At 48.5% G+C, this 22,173-nt stretch overlaps 1 protein-coding gene across 1 annotated transcript; it reads right to left on the bottom strand.

The window, feature by feature from the left end:
• Nucleotides 1-4,473: 4,473 nt before the first annotated feature.
• LOC149746259 (UMP-CMP kinase 2, mitochondrial-like) lies at nt 4,474-20,191 on the bottom strand. Its single transcript, XM_089900846.1, is given in 3 exon segments — nt 4,474-10,765; nt 11,048-11,237; nt 19,411-20,191. Coding segments are annotated over 2 exon segments (849 nt in total). The 5' UTR covers nt 20,086-20,191; the 3' UTR covers nt 4,474-10,765; nt 11,048-11,063.
• Nucleotides 20,192-22,173: the final 1,982 nt, after the last annotated feature.

Raw genomic sequence — 22,173 nt, 5'->3', positions numbered from 1 at the left:
CAGGTTTAAGCTGATCAGAAGAAGGCAGCTGAAGGAAGCAAAGGGAGTCAGTCAGCTGTACTTGAGGTTCTGTAAAGAAAATGCACAAGGAGATGAGGACAGCTATCCCAATGATGTCACAGTTCCTCTTCTGCCGTCACTCCAGTGCTTCTCCTCTGGTGACATGAGTGACACTTTCATCAAGGACTACCCTTGCCCATGAAACTATTGACCTATGGGTTATCCATAGACCTGTGTCCTCCTGGCTAGATCAAAAGCTCCAGCTGAAGAACTAAGTCACGTAGCTGCTGAGGGAACCCTCCAACCAAGGTCAAGAGCAAGCCCAGTGTGGTGGGGAGGGACCGGCTGGCAGCCCCTGGTGGGGCCAGAATGTGTGGTCCAGGTATGCTGCGTGAGGTCAGGGGAGCTGGGAGACGTGTGCATGGGAGGAGGGGTTGCTATGGGGTGGAATGAAGTCTTGTGCTTTTGTTTTTCAATGATCTGAAAGGCCAAAATAAAAGGCAGAGAATACAGTTACCATAGGTTTCCAACATGACTCAGAGCTTCTGGATGACCAGCCACCAAACTAAAAACACGACTGGCGACATCTCTGTAAGCCCGGGACACATTTCCCTTTCAGGCTTGACAATCGCTCCCCACACAGGGCAAGTCTTCAGGTTTGAGGGGCATGCACTCATCACCACCCTGCTCAGAATGCTTCGGGCTAGCTATAAATGAGAAACTGCATCCTCAACAAATACCTGATCAAAGAGAACTCATCTGTTCCTCTCACCGTCCTACTGGCAGACAGACAACCTTGGAAGGATAGAAGGGGAAAAAAGAAGGAAAGAAAGACAGGAAGAGAGATCATGTTATATTGACAAAAGATTCCACCAAAATTACCTGGTAATTTACCCTGGCAGTTAAAGAAGAGTGTCTGTTTACGATTGTCCTATCAGAATCCCCCCTGAGGTTTGTCAGCATGATTTCAGGAGATGAAAACAAGGATATCCACTCGAGGTTCCCATCAGCTGTCAGTCGTGTGCCATGCATCGCCCACTTTACACAGCGTAATTAAATCAGCAAGGCCTTCAGACTGTCTCTGTTTCTAAATTACATGAAATGAGGATCTTTCCAATTGTTGCTGTCACTGTCTGCCTTGAGGAACGGTGAAGAGAAAGAAGTCAAGTCCATCTGGGAACTGCATTCAACCAGGGATCCCACAGGTGTGAGCGGTACACAGCTATGAGCAAAATTTATAAACAGGGTCCCCTCTGGTGTCAAGTCCTGCAGAGACTTCTGGGGGTTGGCTCTCAGGAGCTCATATTCTTAATGAATGGGCTCCTACTTCACTTTCAACATGGCAAATGTGTTATCCTCTGTAACAGACTGAGGCTGTGCATGAATTAGTAAGGATGCAGGTCAGAAACTCTCGGTAATTGCTTCAGTTTTTCAATAGAGATGCAACTTGTGAACAGACCAAGAAGATTTGAGGCAAAGATCAAAGAAAAATGGGAGATTACATACCTTCATAGTTAAAAAGATGGCCCCATCCCTTAGTTCAAATGCTAACTCCATCACTGATGAGCTGTCTCCTTAAGCAAGTTACTTAACTCAGCTACGGGGCACCATTCCATTACCTGTAAAACAGACATCACATTAGTGGTTTATAAATCTTCCCTTGTGAGATTATTGAAGGACGACAGCATACATAATGAGTGTACAGGGTGAAGACTCAATAAACATTATCTATTATTAAGACTCAATTGCTTGTGAGCCAAGCAGGAGAGTTTCATAGATGGTGAAAGGGCTTTGATTTGCGATGAATAAAGCCCAGCATCTAAATGTTGTCTCTCCTGCCTCCTGATCTGTGGCTCTGGACAAATCAAGGTTTCCGAGTCTTAGTTTTCTCGTTGCTAAAGCGCTGAGAATGACACCAGCCTCGAAGGAGCAGTCGTGGCAGGTGGACAGACCGGCCAGAGTCTCCATGAGCGCCCAATACTAGTGCCACTCGGCTTTCCTCCTCCATCCAAGAGGGAAGTGGGAAGAGCAAAAGCAGACCCACAGGTATCAATGGATGGGGAAAATCGGAGCACACGGGGGTCAGATGCCTGTCATCATCTAACATCCAGTGGAGGCACAGCACCCCCAAGGGCACGTTCCCCAGCACCACACAGCCATCCACCTTTCCCCAAGAGCCCTACCAGGTGACCCTCATGAGATCACACAGGAGGTACACACCACTTTGTTCATGTTCTCCTTTGGCTGATCTCCTGAATATTTTTGATGCTACAAAGTATGAGCTAGTAGACCAACCATGCTCACTGAACACCATGAAACCTCACAGTGGAGAAGGAACATCTCTGTATTCTGTGTCTGATGAAAAGAGAACACATGACTCACCCGAAAGGCCCTTCTGCCAGCCACATGCATCTTGGGTGTATTTCTGTCAGGCATAAACAGAGAGCTGTCCTTGAGCCGTTGCAGGCAATCACCACCCATGTCTGGTTCATGTCTCTGTGCCCCGGAAGGAGCCTGGGCCTGGTCCACCAAAGGTTCAAGATGGCTGTATGTCTGGCGCTCGTTCTCCCTCTGCCTCTTTGGTTCTACGTATAGTTTGGTTGATTTAGTAAGTGCACTGGGAAGGCGCTAGGGACACAGGCAGTAGAGAAGTCAGCTCCCGTTTCTTGGTGCTTTTCCGGTCCTGGAATCATGACCCTATACCAGGTCATGTGACTAAACTGATCCCTGTCTCTCAGCAAGTCTAATAGCAGCTGCCTATTAAGTGCCTCCTCTGCCTAATGCACTTTACATGAGTTATTCCGTTTAATCGTCACCATCTTGGGAGACAAGGGGGAATCATCCCCATTTTACAGATGAGCAAACTCTGGCTTGGAATGATGCATTTGCCCAAACTCTCACCATAAGGAAGTTCCTGGGACATTTGAGCAAGAAAACTACCTCACTTCCACTTTAGCATGCAGATCACAGCATCTCATACAATCCTCAGGATGGCCTCATGAAGCAGTGACTATTATCCCTGTGCACAGACGGGGAGAAGGCACTGAGGTACCCCTTGCAGAGGGTAGAGCTGGAATTGACACCCAGGTCTTTTCACTTCAAAACCCAGAATTGTGGGCTTCCCTAGTGGCGCAGTGGTTGAGAGTCCGCCTGCCGATGCAGGGGACACGGGTTCGTGCCCCGGTCCCGGAAGAGCCCACATGCTGCGGAGCGGCTGGGCCCGTGAACCATGGCCGCTGAGCCTGCGCGTCTGGAGCCTGTGCTCCGCAACGGGAGAGGCCACAGCAGTGAGAGGCCCACGTACCACAAAAAGAAAAACAACAACCCAGAATTGTGCCACATCAGTGAGCTCCCCACTGGGTTCCATGTGCTCCTTAAATGGGGTTTTGTGGAAAGGAAATGCCCTTTTAAAGGCACTAGACACCAAGAAAGAGCCACAAACACCCTACCTAGGATAGGGCCTTTTTGAACTGTCAGCACCACCAAAAAGAGTGGGGAGCGTGGGGACGTGAGCTCTGACATATGGTCAACACTCCAGGAAGTGCTTTACCTGTGATCTCCCTTAATTCTTCAATTAGATTTTTAGATTTTAATTTCTCTTCTATGAATTTTGTTTATACCTATGAAATCAATTCAGCAAACTTTATACACAGGAATATGTGTCAGGCAAATTGCTGCTGTCCTGGTAAACCCAAAGTTGAAACACAGCCATTGCATTCTCCCAATCTTGCTGAGTTTTCATCCCCTTCCACACAACTCTACCACCAGTGTGCACAAGTGCACATGTGCACACACACACACACACACACACGCTCATTCATCACAGTGCCCTTGTTTTACATGTAGGTTCATCTTGCAACCTTGACCTCATCTGTTTCTCTAAGGCTGTACTTCGTACACCAGCCATCTGCAAGCCCAGTTCCCTACTGTCAAACTTATTTTTTCTTTTCCAAAAATCCAATCCCCAGAGAATACTTGTCAAGTCCAGATCAAGAGTACCTGCATAATATGTATAAAATAGATAACTAATAAGAACCTGCTGTATATAAAAAATTAATTTAATTTAAAAAAAAGAAAAAGAAGGGTACATGCAGAAGACGTGTCAACTGTTTCTGCCAGATTAAGAAACGGGGATGACCTGTGGATGCCACAGCAAAACACCACAGTCCCCAAACAAACGGATTCCATCAAGATGGGTGCCATCGGGCTTCGCTGGTTGCGCAGTGGTTGAGAGCCCGCCTGCCGATGCAGGGGACACGGCTTCGTGCCCCAGTCCGGGAAGATCCCACATGCTGCGGAGCGGCTGGGCCCATGAGCCACGGCCATTGAGCCTGCGCGTCCGGAGCCTGTGCTCCGCAACGGGAGGGGGCACAACAGTGAAGGGCCCGCGTACAGAAAAATATATATATATATATATATATGCTGTAGATAACATAAGACCGAAAACAATTGCTAGCAGGAAATAGACATACCTAAAGAGGAATGTTATTTATTCATAACTGTGTACACAATTCCATTATTGATATACATTTATTAATAAACATTATGATTTATAATATTGTTAGTTCCCACATAAAATGAGACTAAGGAATTATTCTATTCCTAATTATCTGAAGGGAAACTCAAAAAACTTGATTTTTACCCAATCTTCTTTGTGCCATGATTACAACTGCACGAAAATCCCAAACCCTGAAAATTGTATGTTTTCTGTGAATACAAAGCAGTGAAAATAGTTGTTAGGTGTGGATGGTGAGATTACGGGAGATGTTGAAATCCTTATTTATGGGATGAATTATTAACTATATACATGTTAAAATTTTTGTTTTCTCCTTACTCAGAGTGGTTCTACTTTCCTTGATAAAAATTGTGGGAAAACAAAATGAAATATACCTCCTCACACCTTGCCTTTTGTCTTCTTCTCTTCCGTTGAACGTGTCTAGAAAACAATCACAGGATCTCAGAGTTCAAAGTGACATTTGAGGTCATCTTAGCCAAACACAACAACCCACGATATACTTAGGACACGACAGTCCAGTGATGGTTAATTCATTTTAAAATAGAGCTCTCCATTGTTGAATGAAGCTTATAGTGAGCTGAAATTTGTACCCTCCACTGCCCAAAAATAAGATTTAGTTCTTCCCTTTGGAGCCACAAAGAGCATGGGTATTCCCTGAATTTTTCTTAAAATATTAATCTATCAGCTCTTTACAAATAGCTATCAAAATACCTCCGCCGCACCATCTAAGAGCTCCCGATCCAGCATATGCCAGGTTTAATTCAAAGAACCAGCCACAACATTCCTCTTTCTTGTCAGGCTATCAGTTTCCACCATATTGATTTTATTATACTAATTATCAAAATGGGTGTATGGAGGCAGGTACTCCCCAGGCAAATATGCTTGTCTTATTTACAGCCTGAAATTTCAAGAGGAGAACCTCCAAGCACATTTGACAAACAGCATTGTGTGTTGGTATAAATCAAAAGGTCCAGTGTTTCTTTCAATCCATGAGCAATTTTATTGGCATATTCTGAAATAGCTTGTCTTCTCTGCTTCCATTAGGCAAATCACAAAACTGGAAGCATTTAAGAGGTCAGATTCGACATGAGCCATTCATAACGTCACAGGCTATGCCAGGACAGTCAACCCACGAGGGCCGGTCAAGATACCACAAGCCTCTGACTAGGACAGTGGGTGGCCATGTGGAACAGTGGGTCAAGCAGTCAATAAAGGCATATCTGCAGCCCAGATGCCTCAGGCTCTATCCCAGTAAGGGTAGAGCTCCCCTTTGACGGCTGCCGGGGATGCACTGTGTGACAGACCGCCTCTCCTCTCACTCCGTGGCCAAGCGCATCACCTCGGGGTCTCCGAGCAGAGCTCCTGCTGCTCTGTGCCCACTTTCTCCCTCTTCTAAGTGCCTCTTGGAGGACTCCTACCTCACACTTGACTGCCACCTGACGTTGCAGGATGGCAGAGAATGCAGACGGGGCAGGGGGTCAAGATGTCCCATGACAGGTTAGGTCCCAGGACTGAGCTGGGTCAGTCGGAGCCAGAGGCCTCCAGGGTGAGCTCAGACCTTCATGGAAGTGGATCAGGGAACATCAGATCAAAGAAAACAAACGAGTCCTCTCGTATAAGAGTAAGAGGGTTGAGGAAGAGGGTAAAGCACAAGCCCAAAGTCAGGGAAATCTGGAAATGAGACTCAAGATGAGATCCCAAGTTACAAAGGCAAGAGCATCAGCAGTCTTGCTATGAAGAGGGCTGATATATCAGAATCTGATTCTTATGGGATACAGACCATGTGCTCCTTGGAAGGGGTGACCTGGACCAGAAAAGGGATCAGGATGACTGGATGTGTCCCTGGCACATGGCAGTGTGACAAGATCTGGCTTCGTAACCTGTCTCAACTGGATTAGAGCTATGTCGGCACGCTTTGCCGGCTGTGTTTGGGCAAAGTCACGTCGAGGAGATGCAATGTTATCATCTCCACGTGAAGATGATCCTGCCTGGGTTGTGGTTTTATGAAGATCAGGTAACATACGCGAGCCCCTCCTACAGCATCTGGCGCATAGTGGGATGCTTGCATTTTGTCCACGTCATTGGCATAGTCGCAGGGCTTCCTGTGACCAAGCTTAGCCTGTTTTCCGAACGTGCTTTAACCCATTTCCCTCCCGAGGGCAGAGTTTTCAACTGCATCAGCCCAGATTTCAGGATTCCTCTGGAGACTCCTAATTACAAATGGTCTGTCCCTTTGTCCCACCAGTAAACTTGTTTGCCCCGGTTTCCTGATTGTTTGCTCAGAAAACAACTTGTTCATATTCAAGGAGCCCAGAGGACTTTGTACAGCAGAGGCCTTCAGAGCCTCCAGGATGCTGCTAGTATAGACAGTGCAACACCACTGGGGACTGCTGGCAGGCACTGATGCAGAGGGGAGAATCTGTGTAGTAATGGGAAAGAGAGAGAGGAGTCTTGGTTGAACTGAGAGCTGGGAGTGAAGACGATGTAGCTGAGAGATATGGCAGAGCATATCTGATCCCCAGTGTGGCCAGAGGTAGAGCCAGGGAAAGACAGAGGTCTTTGCTAGAAACTTTGTGAGTCTAGACACAGCAAAAACTAATTAGAGTCTCAGTTAACCAAGATTGGTGCTGGATTGGGACGGTGGTCATTCTTTTGCTTTGGGCCAGTTCCAGCACCTCCCTGGCACACACTGCCTGGCTACTGGCACATCTGCACAAACGTTGGACTTCTTTCCACGAGGACTTGATACTAAGACAGCAATAAGGCTCCTTCAGACAGCTCCATGGCAACAGGTATTGACAGTGTGAGGCGAGCAGGCGAGAGGGACATGGTTTTCTAGTAGCTGGAGTGGGTTGCTCAGCAATTGGGGCCACTCCAGGGCGTCGTGGCTGCAGTCACAGGCTGATGGAGCTGAAGATGCCAGGGACGAGAGTGACACGGAGGAGACGGAGGACTGGTGACGAAGAGCACAGGATGTCTCAGTGTCACAGAGGGAGGGTCCCTGTCCATCCAGCGGCAACGGGCTCTGGAAAATTTCAGGATTATTTATTTGTCCCACACAGACTAAATTCGAGCCAGTAAGGAGGCTTAAGATGATCCAGTTAATGACGTGCAAACAGCATTGTCCATTCAAGCCCACCCGGAACGTACATCTCTCCCTTGACAAAGGAGGGAAAGTGAGGCACAACATATAGTGATGACATCGTCCAAACTAAACCCCTGCTCTGCAGGTTCCAGAAGGTATCAGTGCCCTCCCTGCCCCTGCCCCCCGGGAGGGCTGAAGCATGTGCTCATTTAATCAATATCTTTCAGAAAGCTTAATAGATTTTCTTTCTCTGCTTTCAGAAGACATTATTTCTAGGCTGTGAAAAATCATAGGTAATTTGCATTTAAATGTACAGTATTCTTCAGCAACAACATCAAACATCCTGCTCATTCAGGCTAAGATGCCAATCAGTTTTCCCATTTCTGAATCCACTGGGTCACGCAGCACCCACTGAAGATTTAGAGGGAAAAACCCCTCCCTCTCCAGCCCAGGGTAAAGCAGTGAGGGTGTCCTAGGGCAGGTCATGTGACCTGTTGTTGAGAGCCACTAACCCAAAGCAAGGAAATAATCAAAAATTTAAATCACTTTAAGTGTTCAAAAGAGAGTGAGTGAGAAATTGATAAAATGATAAACTGGCCTGGATTTTAAAATAAGATAAAGAAACATAAGCCCTGACACAAATTTTCTCTGAATGATTTTTTTTGTCCCGTCTCTCCTGACACAACGGAACACAGTAGCTGTTTTCCTTGTCCAGCCAAGTCCCTCCCCCATTCATTATAACAAACCCACCCTGTCTCCACCACTTTCAGGACTCTGCTTCAGCTCTGCTCTTCCCTACGCCTCCCATCTTGTTCCTTCCCTTGGTTCCTTTGCCCTGACCCTACGAACTTATTCAGATTTCTCCAATCCATGGGTTATTTTTTTTTAAAAAAAGGAGCTCAGGGCTTCCCTGGTGGCGCAGTGGTTGAGAATCCACCTGCCGATGCAGGGGGCACGGGTTTGCGCCCCGGTACGGGAAGATCCCACATGCCGCAGAGCAACTGGGCCCGTGAGCCATGGCCGCTGAGCCTGCACCTCTGGAGCCTGTGCTCCGCGACGGGAGGGGCCACAACAGTGAGAGGCTCGTGCACTGCGATGAAGAGTGGCCCCCACTCGCCACAACTGGAGGAAGCCCTCACGCAGAAACGAAGACCCAACACAGCAAAAATAAATTAATTAATTAATAAACTCCTACCCCCAACATCTAAAAAAACAAAAAAAGGAGCTCAACCACCTTCCATTCTCCCTCCTTCCTTCTCATTCTAGAAAGATGGGCAGAGGAGGGAAGATCAGGGGCAGCCCAGAGAGCCGGCCGGGCCCGGAGGCCAGGCCGCGGGGGCAGGCGGGTCCCCAGAGCCAGCTTCACGTGCTCTGCAGACAGCTTGTCCTGGTGACTGAGGCCCAGCTGCTCCTCTCGGGGCTTCATCCACATTTGGAGAGACAGCCAGGTGTGGGGCACGTGACCGGTAGAAACAGATGAGAAGAGAGGGGCGAACGCAGTCAGGCACCGTCAAGGAGAGAAGGGAGTCTGTGTCTACACACCTCCTTGCTGAGATAGCACCATGTCCCTCTCTACCCATCTGGTCATAGGTGAGATTCGGCAGGTGTTTTTTTTTTTTTTTTTTTGCGGTATGCGGGCCTCTCACTGATGTGGCCTCTCCCGTTGTGGAGCACAGGCTCCGGACGCGCAGGCTCAGCAGCCGTGGCTCATGGGCCCAGCCGCTCCGTGGCATGTGAGATCTTCCCGGACTGGGGCACGAACCCGTGTCCCCTGCATCGGCAGGTGGACTCTCAACCACTGCGCCACCAGGGAAGCTCCTGGCAGGTGTTTTCAAGCGCCTCGGCTCCACCAAGCCTGCAGCTGGGGCCAGGGGCTGTGGAACTGGGAAGCAGGGATTCACGTGGGGAGACAGACAAACATCTGGCCGGCAAGCCAAGCCCCGTGCTGGGCAGAGCAGGGGGGCAGCCTGAGCCAGGCCTCAGCTCAGTCCCAGACCACGTGGAGGCTTAGCCAGGAGAAGGAGGGTGAGCAGGGAAGAGAGGAAGCTCCGACCAAGAGGGTGGGAGAGGACTTTACAGAAGTTGCGGGGGACACGCATCAGCTCACCCCAAGCATCCCCATCACACTCTTCCCGTTCGCTCAGCCCCATTGCTCCATGCTCAGCCGGGCTACTGTTTCCTCCCTGTTACGTGGAGTATTTCATTACAGCCTAATCTTCTCAAGGCCCTGGGTTAAGCCGACTCTAACACAAGGAGGAAAGGTTAATAAGCACAGACGTGAAAATTCCTCATAGACCTCACCACACACGCTGTGAGTCAGGAGACAGCAACCAAAACGCACTGTGAGCCTCGCTGCTGAGGCGGCCAGAGCAAAGCCAGAGGCAGCCCAGTGTCCGGGAACCTCGGAGCTGGAAATGGAAAAGCGCAAGTGCCTCCAAACACAAGGTGAAGAAGCCAAGCTTCTCTCTGATGACCACGAGCCACGTTTGAAGAAAAAAGAAAGATCTTAAAGTGAAAAACTAGTATTGAATCTTTAGGAATCAATACATTTAAAACAAAACATGGGGGAAGTGGTCCAGTGGGTAAGACTCTGCACTCCCCAATGCAGGGGGTCTGGGTTCGATCCTTGGTCAGGGAACTAGACCCCGCGTGCCGCAACTAAGACCTGGCGCAGCCTAAATAAATAAATATTTTAAAAAATAAATAAAACAAAACATGGGATGTCTGGTTATCCATTAGATCACTCGGGATTCACATGGAAAGGAAAACATTTATTAAAGAACAAAACTTGAGAGATGTCAGGATACAACCTAAAATTATGACAATAAAAGCAAGTATCTTATAAATTTCATCCAGATAGCTGAAAACCGAATAAGGTATTTCCCAAACCACCTATCATTTGCCCAAAAATAAAGAAACATCATTCCCATTTATCATTTGACTTAACGTTGCATCGAGTAATATAATGAAGGGGAATTTCTTAGCCAATAAAATGTCCTATATTTCTCAGCAATGCTTTCACATACTGCAAACTAATTAATTCAAAATCTGTTTTGTCTGGTCCCTTGTGTTCTCAGTTAATGAGATTTCATGCAGTCCATCCTGGTAACAGCTTCACGTCCCTTCTTCACTTCCTCCGATGCTTAGAGCCAAAGGGCTTCCAACTAAAAAAATAAAATAGAAAATATTCCTCAATTTTGATAAAATACTGGATCTACATAATCAAATTTCATCAGAAAGATTCTGAGAAGGGGCCAACCACAAACCATTTCAATTTCAAATATTAAAATATTCAATATTTTAAAATTAAAATATTCAATATTTTAAAATTAAAATATTCTTTTAATTTCTCCATCATAAATTTTGGAGTTATCAGACCAGGTCTCTGAATTTGAGTGTAGAAACCGTGGTCTCAGGATGAGGAGGGAGAGAATCGCAGAACTTACCCGGGTTGAATGGACTTCAGAACCATGAAGTCCAATAGGCTGGATTTCCAGAACAGGAAAGTGGCCGGTCCAGACCAGAAGTGGTGCCCAAACCAGGCAAGAAATGAATGATGGTTCTGGAGCTCACATTTTGGGGATGCCAGCGCACACTTCTGACTTCTGATTGATTTGGAAAGGTTTCCTGGAAAGGCTGGAATTTTGGTGGAAAAGGCAATGAGGAAAGATAAGAATTGGAAGGTAGACAACTGCTTTTTCAGACTTAACTAAATCTTTTAACTTTTTCTCCAAATTTGTATTCTTTGACCTTTTCAACAAGCCCAAGAAAGCGACATGCTGACACAATACCACATGTGCATGGTGGGTTCAGTCTGCCTAAAAGGAATAGAACACAATACAATCATGATCACAGGGCCACACAGACAAAGACAGCCATCAGAGATGGTGTTAACCTGTGTACAATTACAGCTGCCATCTACGGAGCTCATTTTGGAAATATTAGACTACTCAAACTCTTTCCTAATAATTCTCAAAATAAATTTGGAAGGTAGATATTACTATTAGCTTTAGCAATCTAAAGTTAATCTAAATTCTCTTTTAACAGATGTGGAACATGACACTCAGACAGGTTAAGTCATTTGCTAATTTCCCACCAGCTCGAGAAAGACAGAAATGAGGTTCCTTGTGGATCTTCCTGAATTCATCTGTTTCCTCTCTCTCTCTCTCTCTCTCTCTCTCTCCAATTCTGCTTCTCCTACAAAGTCCAGATCTTTCAAGCTTGTGGATTTCAGCCTGGCCCCAAGGCACTGAGAATTCACACTAGCATCAAGACGTCTTATGCAATTTTACTACAGCTGGTGTGGAAACTTTAAGATCCCTGGAGTACTGAAAATCACAGCTCAACAGAATATAAATGAGAGACAGAGAGAAAGAGAGACAGAGACAGAGAAAGAAGGGGGAGACTTAGATACGCAGAGAGATGAATTCATTGATATTTTAACAAAAAGAAAGCTAAAGGTGCCTCTCCCTCTGAAAGTTTCATGTCACCTCAATTCCTGGATCTGTCTCGTATGCCTTCCCTTTGAGGCTCCTGGTATGCCCTTCCAGGAATCAGATGTCCCCCTGGCCCAGGACAGCTGCCCCTGGCTGCAGTTGGCACTGCCTGAAGCAGGTCAGCTGGGCAGGTGGGTGGGCACTCCATATGTCCTCAGCCCCTGCCAGCCCTGGGAGCTCCTCATGGGGACACAGATGCCCTGACCACCCTCTACTACATTAGCTCCTTTCACAGGGGACTGGATGGCTATTGGTGAGCATTTGTCTACCTCCTCCCATGGGGGCCGAGACTAACCCAGGTTACTTCCACCGGCTTCTCTTTTTTGCCACCCTCCCTACCTTCTGTTGTGCGCTGGCCGGTGGGAGTTCCTGGGAAGCCACACAGGCAGTGTCCTCTGTGCTAGTCATGCCAACCTTCATCAGAGCACATGCACTGGGGGCTCTTGGGGATGGGAGAGAAGTGGTAAGCTCTCAGAATGTCCTCCCTGGAGCCATTCTGGGGCAGGCTCACTTTCAGTGGTTTGCATGTTGTTCGCCACAGAAACCGTAAGATGGGCAAAGCAGAGAGCTATGGGCCTGAGTGGGAGCAGAGCACTCAGATCCCTCTGGCTCTCATTTCTTACTTACGATGACCCCAAGTAACCTCCACAGAGCACAGCTTGAAGTGACAGATCTAACCAAGCTTCTCCATTTTACTTATGAGAAAATAAGCCTCTGAAGAAGGAAGACTAGCCCAGGAGACACAGTGACTTTGGCTCAGCCTTGCCTCTCCATTAGCCTCTCGAGTCCCAATTCCTGTTCTTCCAGCCATCCTCCCTCATCCAAAAGAGATTTCATAGAAGGTGGCGGTCCACCAGGTCACCTACTGCCCACTCAGGCATATCCTTCTTCATTCCACTTGCCCCTCACCAAGCTGTTTCTAGTGTGTGTAAATGTGCATTTATGTGGAGACCATGGTCCATTTGCTAAGGTACATTTAGGTAAGTGACAAATTCCAGAATGGCAGTGCATTAGTTACAACCAACTATACAGATGTGAAAACGAACCAGGTAGATATCTGTGTTCTCATGTAAAAAAATTACACGATGAATTTTTCACCTTGTGAAAAACATGGTGTAAAAAAAATGCATCGTAAGCTGCCATGTGTTTTAGCAAAACGAACATAAAACAGAATACAAACCCCTGTGTAGCTATTTTATGCATGGAAAAAGAAAAGGGCTTTGATGAGAGCTCTTAACTAGTGAAGCTGTTTTCAGAGAGATTATTCCTGTAACTGGGAAGAGGCTACAGTGGCTTCGTTTTTCCATGGAAAGAGGACAAGGGGACAGAGAGTGAGAGAGAAACACAGGGTCACTTCAGAGGAGGAAGGTCAGGGACCATGATCACAGACATCCAGGACCGCACGGGCAAAGCATCCCGGACTCCAAGGACGGAGGGGCCGTTGACCACATGGACCTGAGTCGACCTGACAGGAGGTGAGGCTGAGGTTCAGCTGTGTCAGAGCTGCGGGTGAAAGAGGCCGGCAGTACAAAGGAAATTCAAATCTGCAGCTACGGTTCAGGAATAAGATGTACTTTTGTCTGCAAAAAGAGAAAAAGGAACCTTAGAACCCCAAGAACTGTCTCCAGAGGTCCCCAGAGGAGGGGTGGAGCTTCCCGTGGGCCCCTCGAGAGGTGAAATGAAGTAGGGGCTGGAAAAGAACCCCCGGCAGGTCCGGCCTCAGTGTGGGTTGCAGACTTATGTGCAGGGGGCTCTACTTCTTTGTGGGGCGCTGTGAGCGTGTTCCAGCTTCCGGGGGAGGAGAGAGGGCCAGCGGGCAGCAGGAGAGGAGGTGTGCTTGTGGTTCCTCCTTAACATAACTTAACCTTGAGGGGAGTGAGCGCTAACGACACAGTGACACAGCCTGGGGTCATCCCAGCAGAGGTGAGTGGAACCAACAGGGGAGCAGGGGAGCTCATGAGAAAGGAGAGGGGGTCCCAGGGCCAGGCACCTCACCTACATCAGCACCTACAGTCTCCTAGCTTAAAGATAGAAATCACTGGTGATATCAGTGTACACAGAGGCCCTGAGTTCTCACCTCTGTGTAAGTCAGCATCCCGGCCAACTCACACAGTGGACGTTTCCGACGCCAACACTGCCTCAAGGGAAGGCCGGGTGATCAGATCAGAGCGTGCAGTTTGATGTAATGGATTAGAGCAAGAGTTCCCCGTATGGGCTGAAATCTCAGCTCATAAAATTACCCTCGCCAGATGGGAGGGCTAAGAGGGAACGTACAGATCTTGCACTGGGAGGCGGCAGAGTGAGAGCTTAAAGCCAGATGATGGCGCCAGCCTGCTCGGATTTGAATTCCGGCCCTACCAGGCACTAGCTTGCGGCCCTGAGCAAGCTGCTTCACCCTCCCGTGGCTTCCTTTCCCCACCAGTAAAATGCGGATAATAGTATGACCTACCTCAGGGGGCCACCTGCAGAATTAAACAAGTTAATGTCCGTAGAGTGCTTATAACCACAACTGGCCGGAAATAAGAGCTATAGAAATGTTACTTAAATAAATGTAACGTTAACTCCCCCCTTTACAGATGAGAGAAGGGCAGGCTGAAGCGGGAGCGTGATTTCCCCAAGTTTGTTCAGATGCTCTGTGTTCTTCGGGTCCTGGACCCTGGTCTCCAGATGCTCCGTCCACCATCCACGTGGCCTGGGAGCCCACAGGGCCGCACAGAGGGCCTGCAGATTCTGGAAGGGTCCCCGTTGTCCCGCCCCACACTGTCACAGCCTGACCTGCCACCGTGTCCCCTTCTGGCGGGGTCTGACCAGGCCACACAGAGGAAGCCACTGAGGTCTCTGGAGTTCCAGCACTTCCCATCATATCAAATACCATTTCACTTTCCATTTCCTCAAGGGAGGGAGGGAAAGAGAGAAAGACGATATCGCTCGTACTCCCCTACTTCACAGTTTTGCTGTGACAATAAAAAGGGATAAGATATTTTACATGGTAAAGAGGGCTACATAAATGTCAAATAGGGAAAAAATGGGATCCATAGGGCTGCCTTCCAGTGAGAACTTATGAATCCTATTAATTAAAAAGACTCGCATGACTTTGCCCCATTTGACTGTGCTGAAAAGTTATTTTTTCTTTAAGATAAAATCAAATAACACTGGGCTGGCTCCATTCAGCCTGCTAGCCAATCCGACCAGAGCCCTGGTGGGTCCTCTTTCCCAGGTAAGGGTTGTAATAAGATCTACACACCCTAAAGAGTGAACAAGGCAAAGGGCGATCACTAAGGAGGTCGGCTGGATGTCTACAGCAGTAATTCAGAAGATGAGCACTTCACTCAATGCGATCACACCAATCACGTGTCACTAATCTTCCACACCAATCATGAGCCACTGCCAAGCATCACCAGAATCTGAGGGGAGCATCCTACCTGGAAGGTGCAAATAAAACAAACAAAGCAACCTAAATGTCCATCGACAGAGGAATGGATAAAGAAGATGTGGTCTATATAGACAATGGAATATTACTCAGCCATAAGAAAGAATGAAATAACGTCATTTGCAGCAACACGGATGCTCCTAGGGATGACCATTACTAAGGAAAGTAAGTCAGAGAAAGACGAATACCATATGATATCACTTATACGTGGAATCTTTAAAAAATGATACAATGAACTCATTTACAGAACAGAAATAGACTCAAAGACACTGAAGACAAATTTATGGTTACTGAAGGGGAAGGGGGGAGGGATAAATCAGGAGTTTGGGATTAACATATCCACACTACTATATATAAAATAGATAACCAACAAGGACCTACTGTATAGCACAGGGAACTATACTCAATATCTGTAATAACCTATAGTGGAAAAGAAACTGGAAAATGAATATATATATACACACACACATATACATATATATGACGGCATCACTTTGCTGTACACCTGAAACACTGTAAATCAACTAAACTTTAATTTTAAAAATTCCAAAAAAACAAATAAATAAAAATTCACCTTAGAGGAAATGGAGATTTTGCATGAGAAACTTTAAACAAAGCCATCACTAAAGTCTCAGAATAGTAAGTAAAGACACTGCATCCAATAAGAAAGAAAAAATATTATTTTAAAAAGAATATTTACGGCTTCCCTGGTGGCACAGTGGTTGGGGGGTCTGCCTGCCGATGCAGGGGACACGGGTTCGTGCCCTGGTCTGGGAGGATCCCACATGCCGCAGAGCAGCTGGGCTCGTGAGCCATGGCCACTGAGCCTGCGCTTCCGGAGCCTGTGCTCCGCAACGGGAGAGACCACAACAGTCAGAGGCCCAAGTACTGGAAAAAAAAAAAAAAGAAAAGAATATTTACATAACAATAGAAAGAAAGGAAGAAAGAAAAAATGGGAGAGAGTGGAAGCTTTTAGAACTTAGAAACCTGAGAGCAGAAATGAAAGTCTTCGTAAAAGAGTTGAAAAACAAGTTGAAAACACAAAGTTGAAAAAATATTATAAAATGTAGTAAAGGTATAAAAAGGAAATATGTGAGAGAAAAGACAAGAAAATTGGAAAACCAGTCCAATATGTCCAACATCTGAATAGCAGACAATACAGAAAGAGAGAAAAGAAAAAAAGTGAGGAGTGGAATTCATCAAAGAAACAAGCCAAGAAAATTTCCAAGAATTTAACGACTTGAGTTACCAGACCCATCAAGGGCCCAGCGAAAATGGATGAAAACAGACCCACATCAAATTACACTGTTGTGAAATTCAGAACCCAGTGGGCAGATGGAAGATTCTATTTGCTTTCTAAGGGGAAAAAAACTGAAGTGTGAGATGGTGAAGTGCGTGTCCCCCAGTTTCCTGTCTCCCGGCTTTAACACAGAGCCACAGCTCAGTGCGGGGGACATGGGGAGCATCCATCTCCTCTGAACTAACCTGGAACAAGGTCAGGTTAAACCAGACTGGGCAGAATGATTAAGCAGAGGAGGTCTTAACATCTACTTTCTTGACTGTTCTCTGTTCCGGGACATTTGAATACGCCCTCAGAGTATGTGGCCCCCGGGGGTGGGTCCAGTGCCCATGAAACTAGAGCTGGACGGGGACTGTGGGTGGGCCTGCATGGAAGGATGACACTCAAGAGATCCCAGCACCAAGGAGACCCAAGCCGAGACCAAGTTCCACAGAAACAGCCACAAGAAACAAATTTCCATTGCATACGTGGGCGGGGCAATCCACATCCAGTTAGAGAGAGGATAATGTGACCATAGACCCACCCTCCACTCAGCCCCAATGTTGCCTAAATGACACTTTTGGCCCCAGGCAGATGCCATTCTGGGGAGAGGCCAGCATGGCCTTTGAAGACTGAGAAATCTGAGATCCTGATCTCTCTAAAAAAGAGCATGCATCACCTAAAGGGCCTGTTAAAAGATCAAATGATATTAAGGCTTAAACCTGATAGGGCTAAATATTTTTGTGTCTAAGGACCAGTTAGGCTGCTCATGAGAAAGACCAGATCATTTATAGGCAATATAAAGGGACAGTGTTTCTTCCTAGTTGTAGGTTGCAGCTGTAGGCTGAATGAGTTTCATGAAGTTCCTATGCTTTTAAAGTGAGAGAAAAGGAAAAAAAAAAAAAAAACCTTCCTGGGGGAAAAAAAAAAAGGCCAACATCGATTTCTCCTCTCCCTGTTCATACTAAGAAAACAAGTATATGAACAAAGCTGCATTTACAGAAGCCTGAAGATTAAACGAGTCTGCTAGTGGATATACGGGCCCATGTGAGGCATAGTTATAGTTTAGTGCCTGACCTCTGCGTTCAAAATTCAAAGAAAAAGAACAGTTTGAATGTGAAACAAACCAAAGACATAAAAGACCCTGTCTCCCAGCATACCTGAAGCCATACTTTTGCTCTACGTGGAGTTTCCATTCTGAGTCAGCCAAACTTGTGTTGGTTAAAAGGGTTTTAGCTATATCCTCAGTTGTTGCTGAAATTTAAATCACTGGCTATCACTGAGAGAAAAGTATTTTTGATAATTTACACCTTCTCAGGTGCATTCCGCGTAGCATTTCATTAAAAGGATTTACCCAAATGTATTTAATCAGCACATATTATACCTAAGCACACATTATGCATACACGCACACCTCGGAGATATTGCAGACTCAAATGAGTATCACAATAAAGAGGAGGAAGGGCAGAAAAGATGTATAATTGCAAAGCAGTGTCACGTAGCGACAGTGGAACCATGGGCCCTGTGTGTCACAAATGTGGGAAATCAGCCACACTGTAGGCTCCAAAGAAAGCAGTCAGCATCCCGTCCTTTGCTAAGCTCTTGGGGGCTCAGAAGAGTGCCAAGCACTGCAATCAACAAGCGGGTAGGGCGGCGTCTCCGGGAGATTCCAGGTTTTGAACTGTGCATGACCTCACGTGTACTCACAGCACCTCTACAGAGAGGCCCAGACATGTATTTTCTTCTTACGTGCTTACTCTGAGCCAGGCAACAGTCTAAGTGCTTTCACAGTATTAACCTGGCCACTGTTGAAGAGAACCCTGTGTGTGTGCTACCGTTATTAACCCCATCTACGGATCAGGGAAACCAAGGCAAAGAAGCATGTTTAATAAACTTACTGAAAGTAACACAGGTAATACATGCCAGAGTTTGGATTCAGACCCAGGTCTTGCAATCTTAACCACTCGGGAATACTATCCCAAGGCTCATACAAGGTATCTAAGACCCACAGTGCAGCCTAGGGACCTGCCCAGGCTGCGTTCAGGCAGAATCTTAGCTGTCCTGCACCGAGCACCTCTTGTAGGTCAGATGCTTCCCTGTCCTAACACTGCAAGGCAGGTATTTTACAGATGAAAAGGCACAAAGCAACACGGAGTAGCCGAGTGTCTGGGTGGCAGCCAGTAAGCAAGCAGGCACCGCTTAATCTAAGTTTCTTAAAACCCCAAGCTCATGCCCTTTCTCTACACCCCGACCTCCCGGAACAGGGTCCTCACTTCCAAGATGGCATTGCTTTCCCTGTACCCAGCGGCACACCCCCACCCCCACCTCGGGCACCACCAGCGCGGGAGCCGCACCGCTCCTGTTGGGATGTCAGTTTCCCCCATGGGGTTGGGGGTCCCTGGCGAGCAAGAATCTGGAAAGAGCCACGGTGTCTAAACAGAGGCTGGCCCACCGGCGACCTTCACCACCAGATTTGCGCTCGGGAGTAAAGCAACTCCCTGGCAAAGGGAGGTCTGGACAGGCCAGCCCCGCGGAGAGCGCACGGTGTCCACTTCCCTGGCCTGGGGGATCCACCCTGAGCGCTGGGAAGAGATCCAACTCTTACCGCCTCCAAAACGGCGCGGGCGGCCTCCCGGCGGCGGAAGACCCCGGAGCTAGGCAGGTCCGGCACCACTGGGTGCAGCACGGGCTCCGGCACGGGCACGACGCTCTCGCGGCCCAGCTGCCGCCACCCCAGGCCGTCCTGCCGTTCCCACGGGAGCTGCCACAGCCGGCAGAGCGGGTCGCCGGAGAACTCGGCCAGGCGCGGGCGCGGAGCCTCCGGGCAAGCATCCAGCAGTGCCAGCAGAGCGCTCCGGGTGTCGGGGCTGTCGCGGGGGTCGCAGAGAAGGAAGCCGTGCTGCAGGCCCCCCGCCCCGCCGCCCGGTTGGTATCACAGCAGGCGGCGCAGCTGGCACCGCCGGAAGGGGCCGCGCCGCAGCTGGTGCAGCAAGCGCTGGTGCAGCCGGGCCGCGCGCACCCGGGCCGCGCAGCCCGCGCTCCCGACCACCGGCACGCTCAGAGAATAGCTGCGGCCCGGGGGGCCCAGGAGCGCGGCCACGCCGGGGTCGGGGCGCGCGCCCGGGGTCTCGTCTCCCACTGCGAAGTGAGCCAGGGTGCAGCCGGGCAGCTCCAGCGCGAAGCAGCGCGGCGGCGCCATGGCCCGACCGCAGGCCCCGCGCCGCAGCCCCGAGAGACGCGCGAGCAGCAGTGGGGCGCGCGGGCGGCGGCCAAAGACCATGGGCGCCTCCCGGTCCCGCCACGCGCGTCGAAAACGAAACCCGGGACTCGGCGGGCGGCGCCGCGGGGAAAAGCGAAAGCGAAGCGGCAGCGGCGGCGGCGGCGGCGGCGGCGCGGGCGGCGGCGGGGGGCGGCGGCGGGGGGCGGCGGCGGGAACCGGGCGGGGCCCTGGATGGGGCGCCCTCCCCGGCCTCCGCTTCCGCCTCCGCCTAGCCGCGAGGTCGCGCCGGGAGCAGGCAGCCGCCGGGAGGGAATTCCCGCAGGGGCCGGGCCGCAGGCTGCCGCCGATGGGGACCCGCGCTGCGATCGATGGGGAGCGGGCAGGGGGTGCCAGGCCCCGTTTGAATAATTCCTGGGAGTGTGTGTGTGTGTGTGTGTGTGCGTGTGTGTGTGTGTCTCACCTGCGCCACCACGCTCACCGGCTCTTGCTCGCTCTCTGGGACCGCCGACGCCTCACCTGGGCTCGCCTTGCGGGCCTCGCAGACGCGGCCGCTCGCGACCCCAGCCCTGCGCCCCGAGCGCTCTCCCCGCCCGCGCCCGGACTCCGGGCCTGGGAGCCGCTGGAGCGTTTTCACCCCGCTTTGCACACGCTTTCCCCTCTTGGAATTCACCCCTCCTTTTGCTGACTCTCAAACTGAGAAGTGTCCCCAGACTGGCACCTCTAAGTTGACTTACGCCAAATTAAAGTCGTGCACGCAGGTCCAATGAGACAGCAGCTTGATGGCCTGGAAGCGCTTTATCAGCCAGCAGCCGGCGTCAGATGTATTGCTGCCTTTGTATAGTAAAGCAGCATTGACAAGATTATTTGGGTGTTTTGTTTTCACTCATTGACTGATATCTTTGAAAATGATTGTCCAGCAGACCCAAAAGTTAGAATTGAAACAAAGATGGAAAACATTAGATAAACTGAAAGCATATAGTTACGATTTCATCAAATGTGCATTTAGCGTGGGATTAAGTTTAATTCTGAAAGGAAAACCCTTTATGAGAGACATGAACTATTACAGATATGTGGTTGAAGTATGGTTAATAGGCAAGGAATAATTCTGAGATTAAGATGTTTTTAGCTCTTTGAGAACAGGATCATTTTTATACTCTGTGAGCAATTTGACTTTTGGACATTTAGGGAGCGGAGATGTTGTCACCTGTGTGGAACATAAGAAAATAGGAAAAGAACAAAGTCCTTTTTGTTCCTTAGGACAGGATTGCATCCTCCCGTGAGCCTTTCTTGACCTTTTTTCCATGACCCCCCTCCAATCATATCTGCTCTTAACTTAAGTTTTCCTCTCCAATTTCACTCACCCTCCTCCCTACCAGAAGACTGTGAAATTAGTGACACTGCAGGATCTGGTCTCGCTCAATGTTAACTGGGAGTCAAAGACTGAAGATACAATGTCTTCATTCATGAAGTGAAAAAAATCTCTGTCATATTTTTGAGCTCCAATTTCAAATTCCCAGGACAGAGAATCTGACGGACCCAGCTTGGGTGCATGTTTAGATTGAATAAACTTGCCTGTAGTAACCTATCCAGTGGGTGTGCAAGAAAGAAGCTGGGCCTGGAAAGACACTTGAAAGAGGTCCTTGAATGAGTGAACAGCACGACTTTATTCATTTAAAAAGCCAGAGTCTTCAACACTAACAACGTCAACCAGGAAAACATGAAAGATTCTAGTCATTCTGCTTCTAGGGAAAAAAAAAGCAGAAAGGGAGAATTAGCTAATATAAATGTTGTAATTAATAAATAATAAAATGAGAAAATAACATTTATTTTGAAAAAGAGATTGGTTTTTTGGGATCCCTTCCAGGCCAGGCTCTGGCCTCCAGAGACCAGCTGGCACCGCATAAAACCGCTCTGGGGGCCAGACCCCTGGCTTGTGGGCTTCTGATTTGAAGGGTACACTATCTTTTCTCACTAAGAAATATAGTTTATACAGCTCCCTGTGAGAAGAGAGCTAACACAGCAGGTGCAGATACTTACTCCTGGCATCTCTACTGGGGAGCCTGGAGCCATGATTCATCGTGGCCAAATCCTAGAAATATGCCCTCAAAAGCTTCTTTATATCAGTCATTGATGGTTCTGTGTTTGCAC

This window comes from Delphinapterus leucas, chromosome 19 (genome assembly GCF_059928025.1).
Source record: "Delphinapterus leucas isolate spDelLeu-1000000601 "Yukka" chromosome 19, BTC_Dleu_Yukka2, whole genome shotgun sequence".
NCBI classification, from domain to species: domain Eukaryota; kingdom Metazoa; phylum Chordata; class Mammalia; order Artiodactyla; family Monodontidae; genus Delphinapterus; species Delphinapterus leucas.
This window is presented reverse-complemented; position numbering and strand designations above follow the sequence as displayed.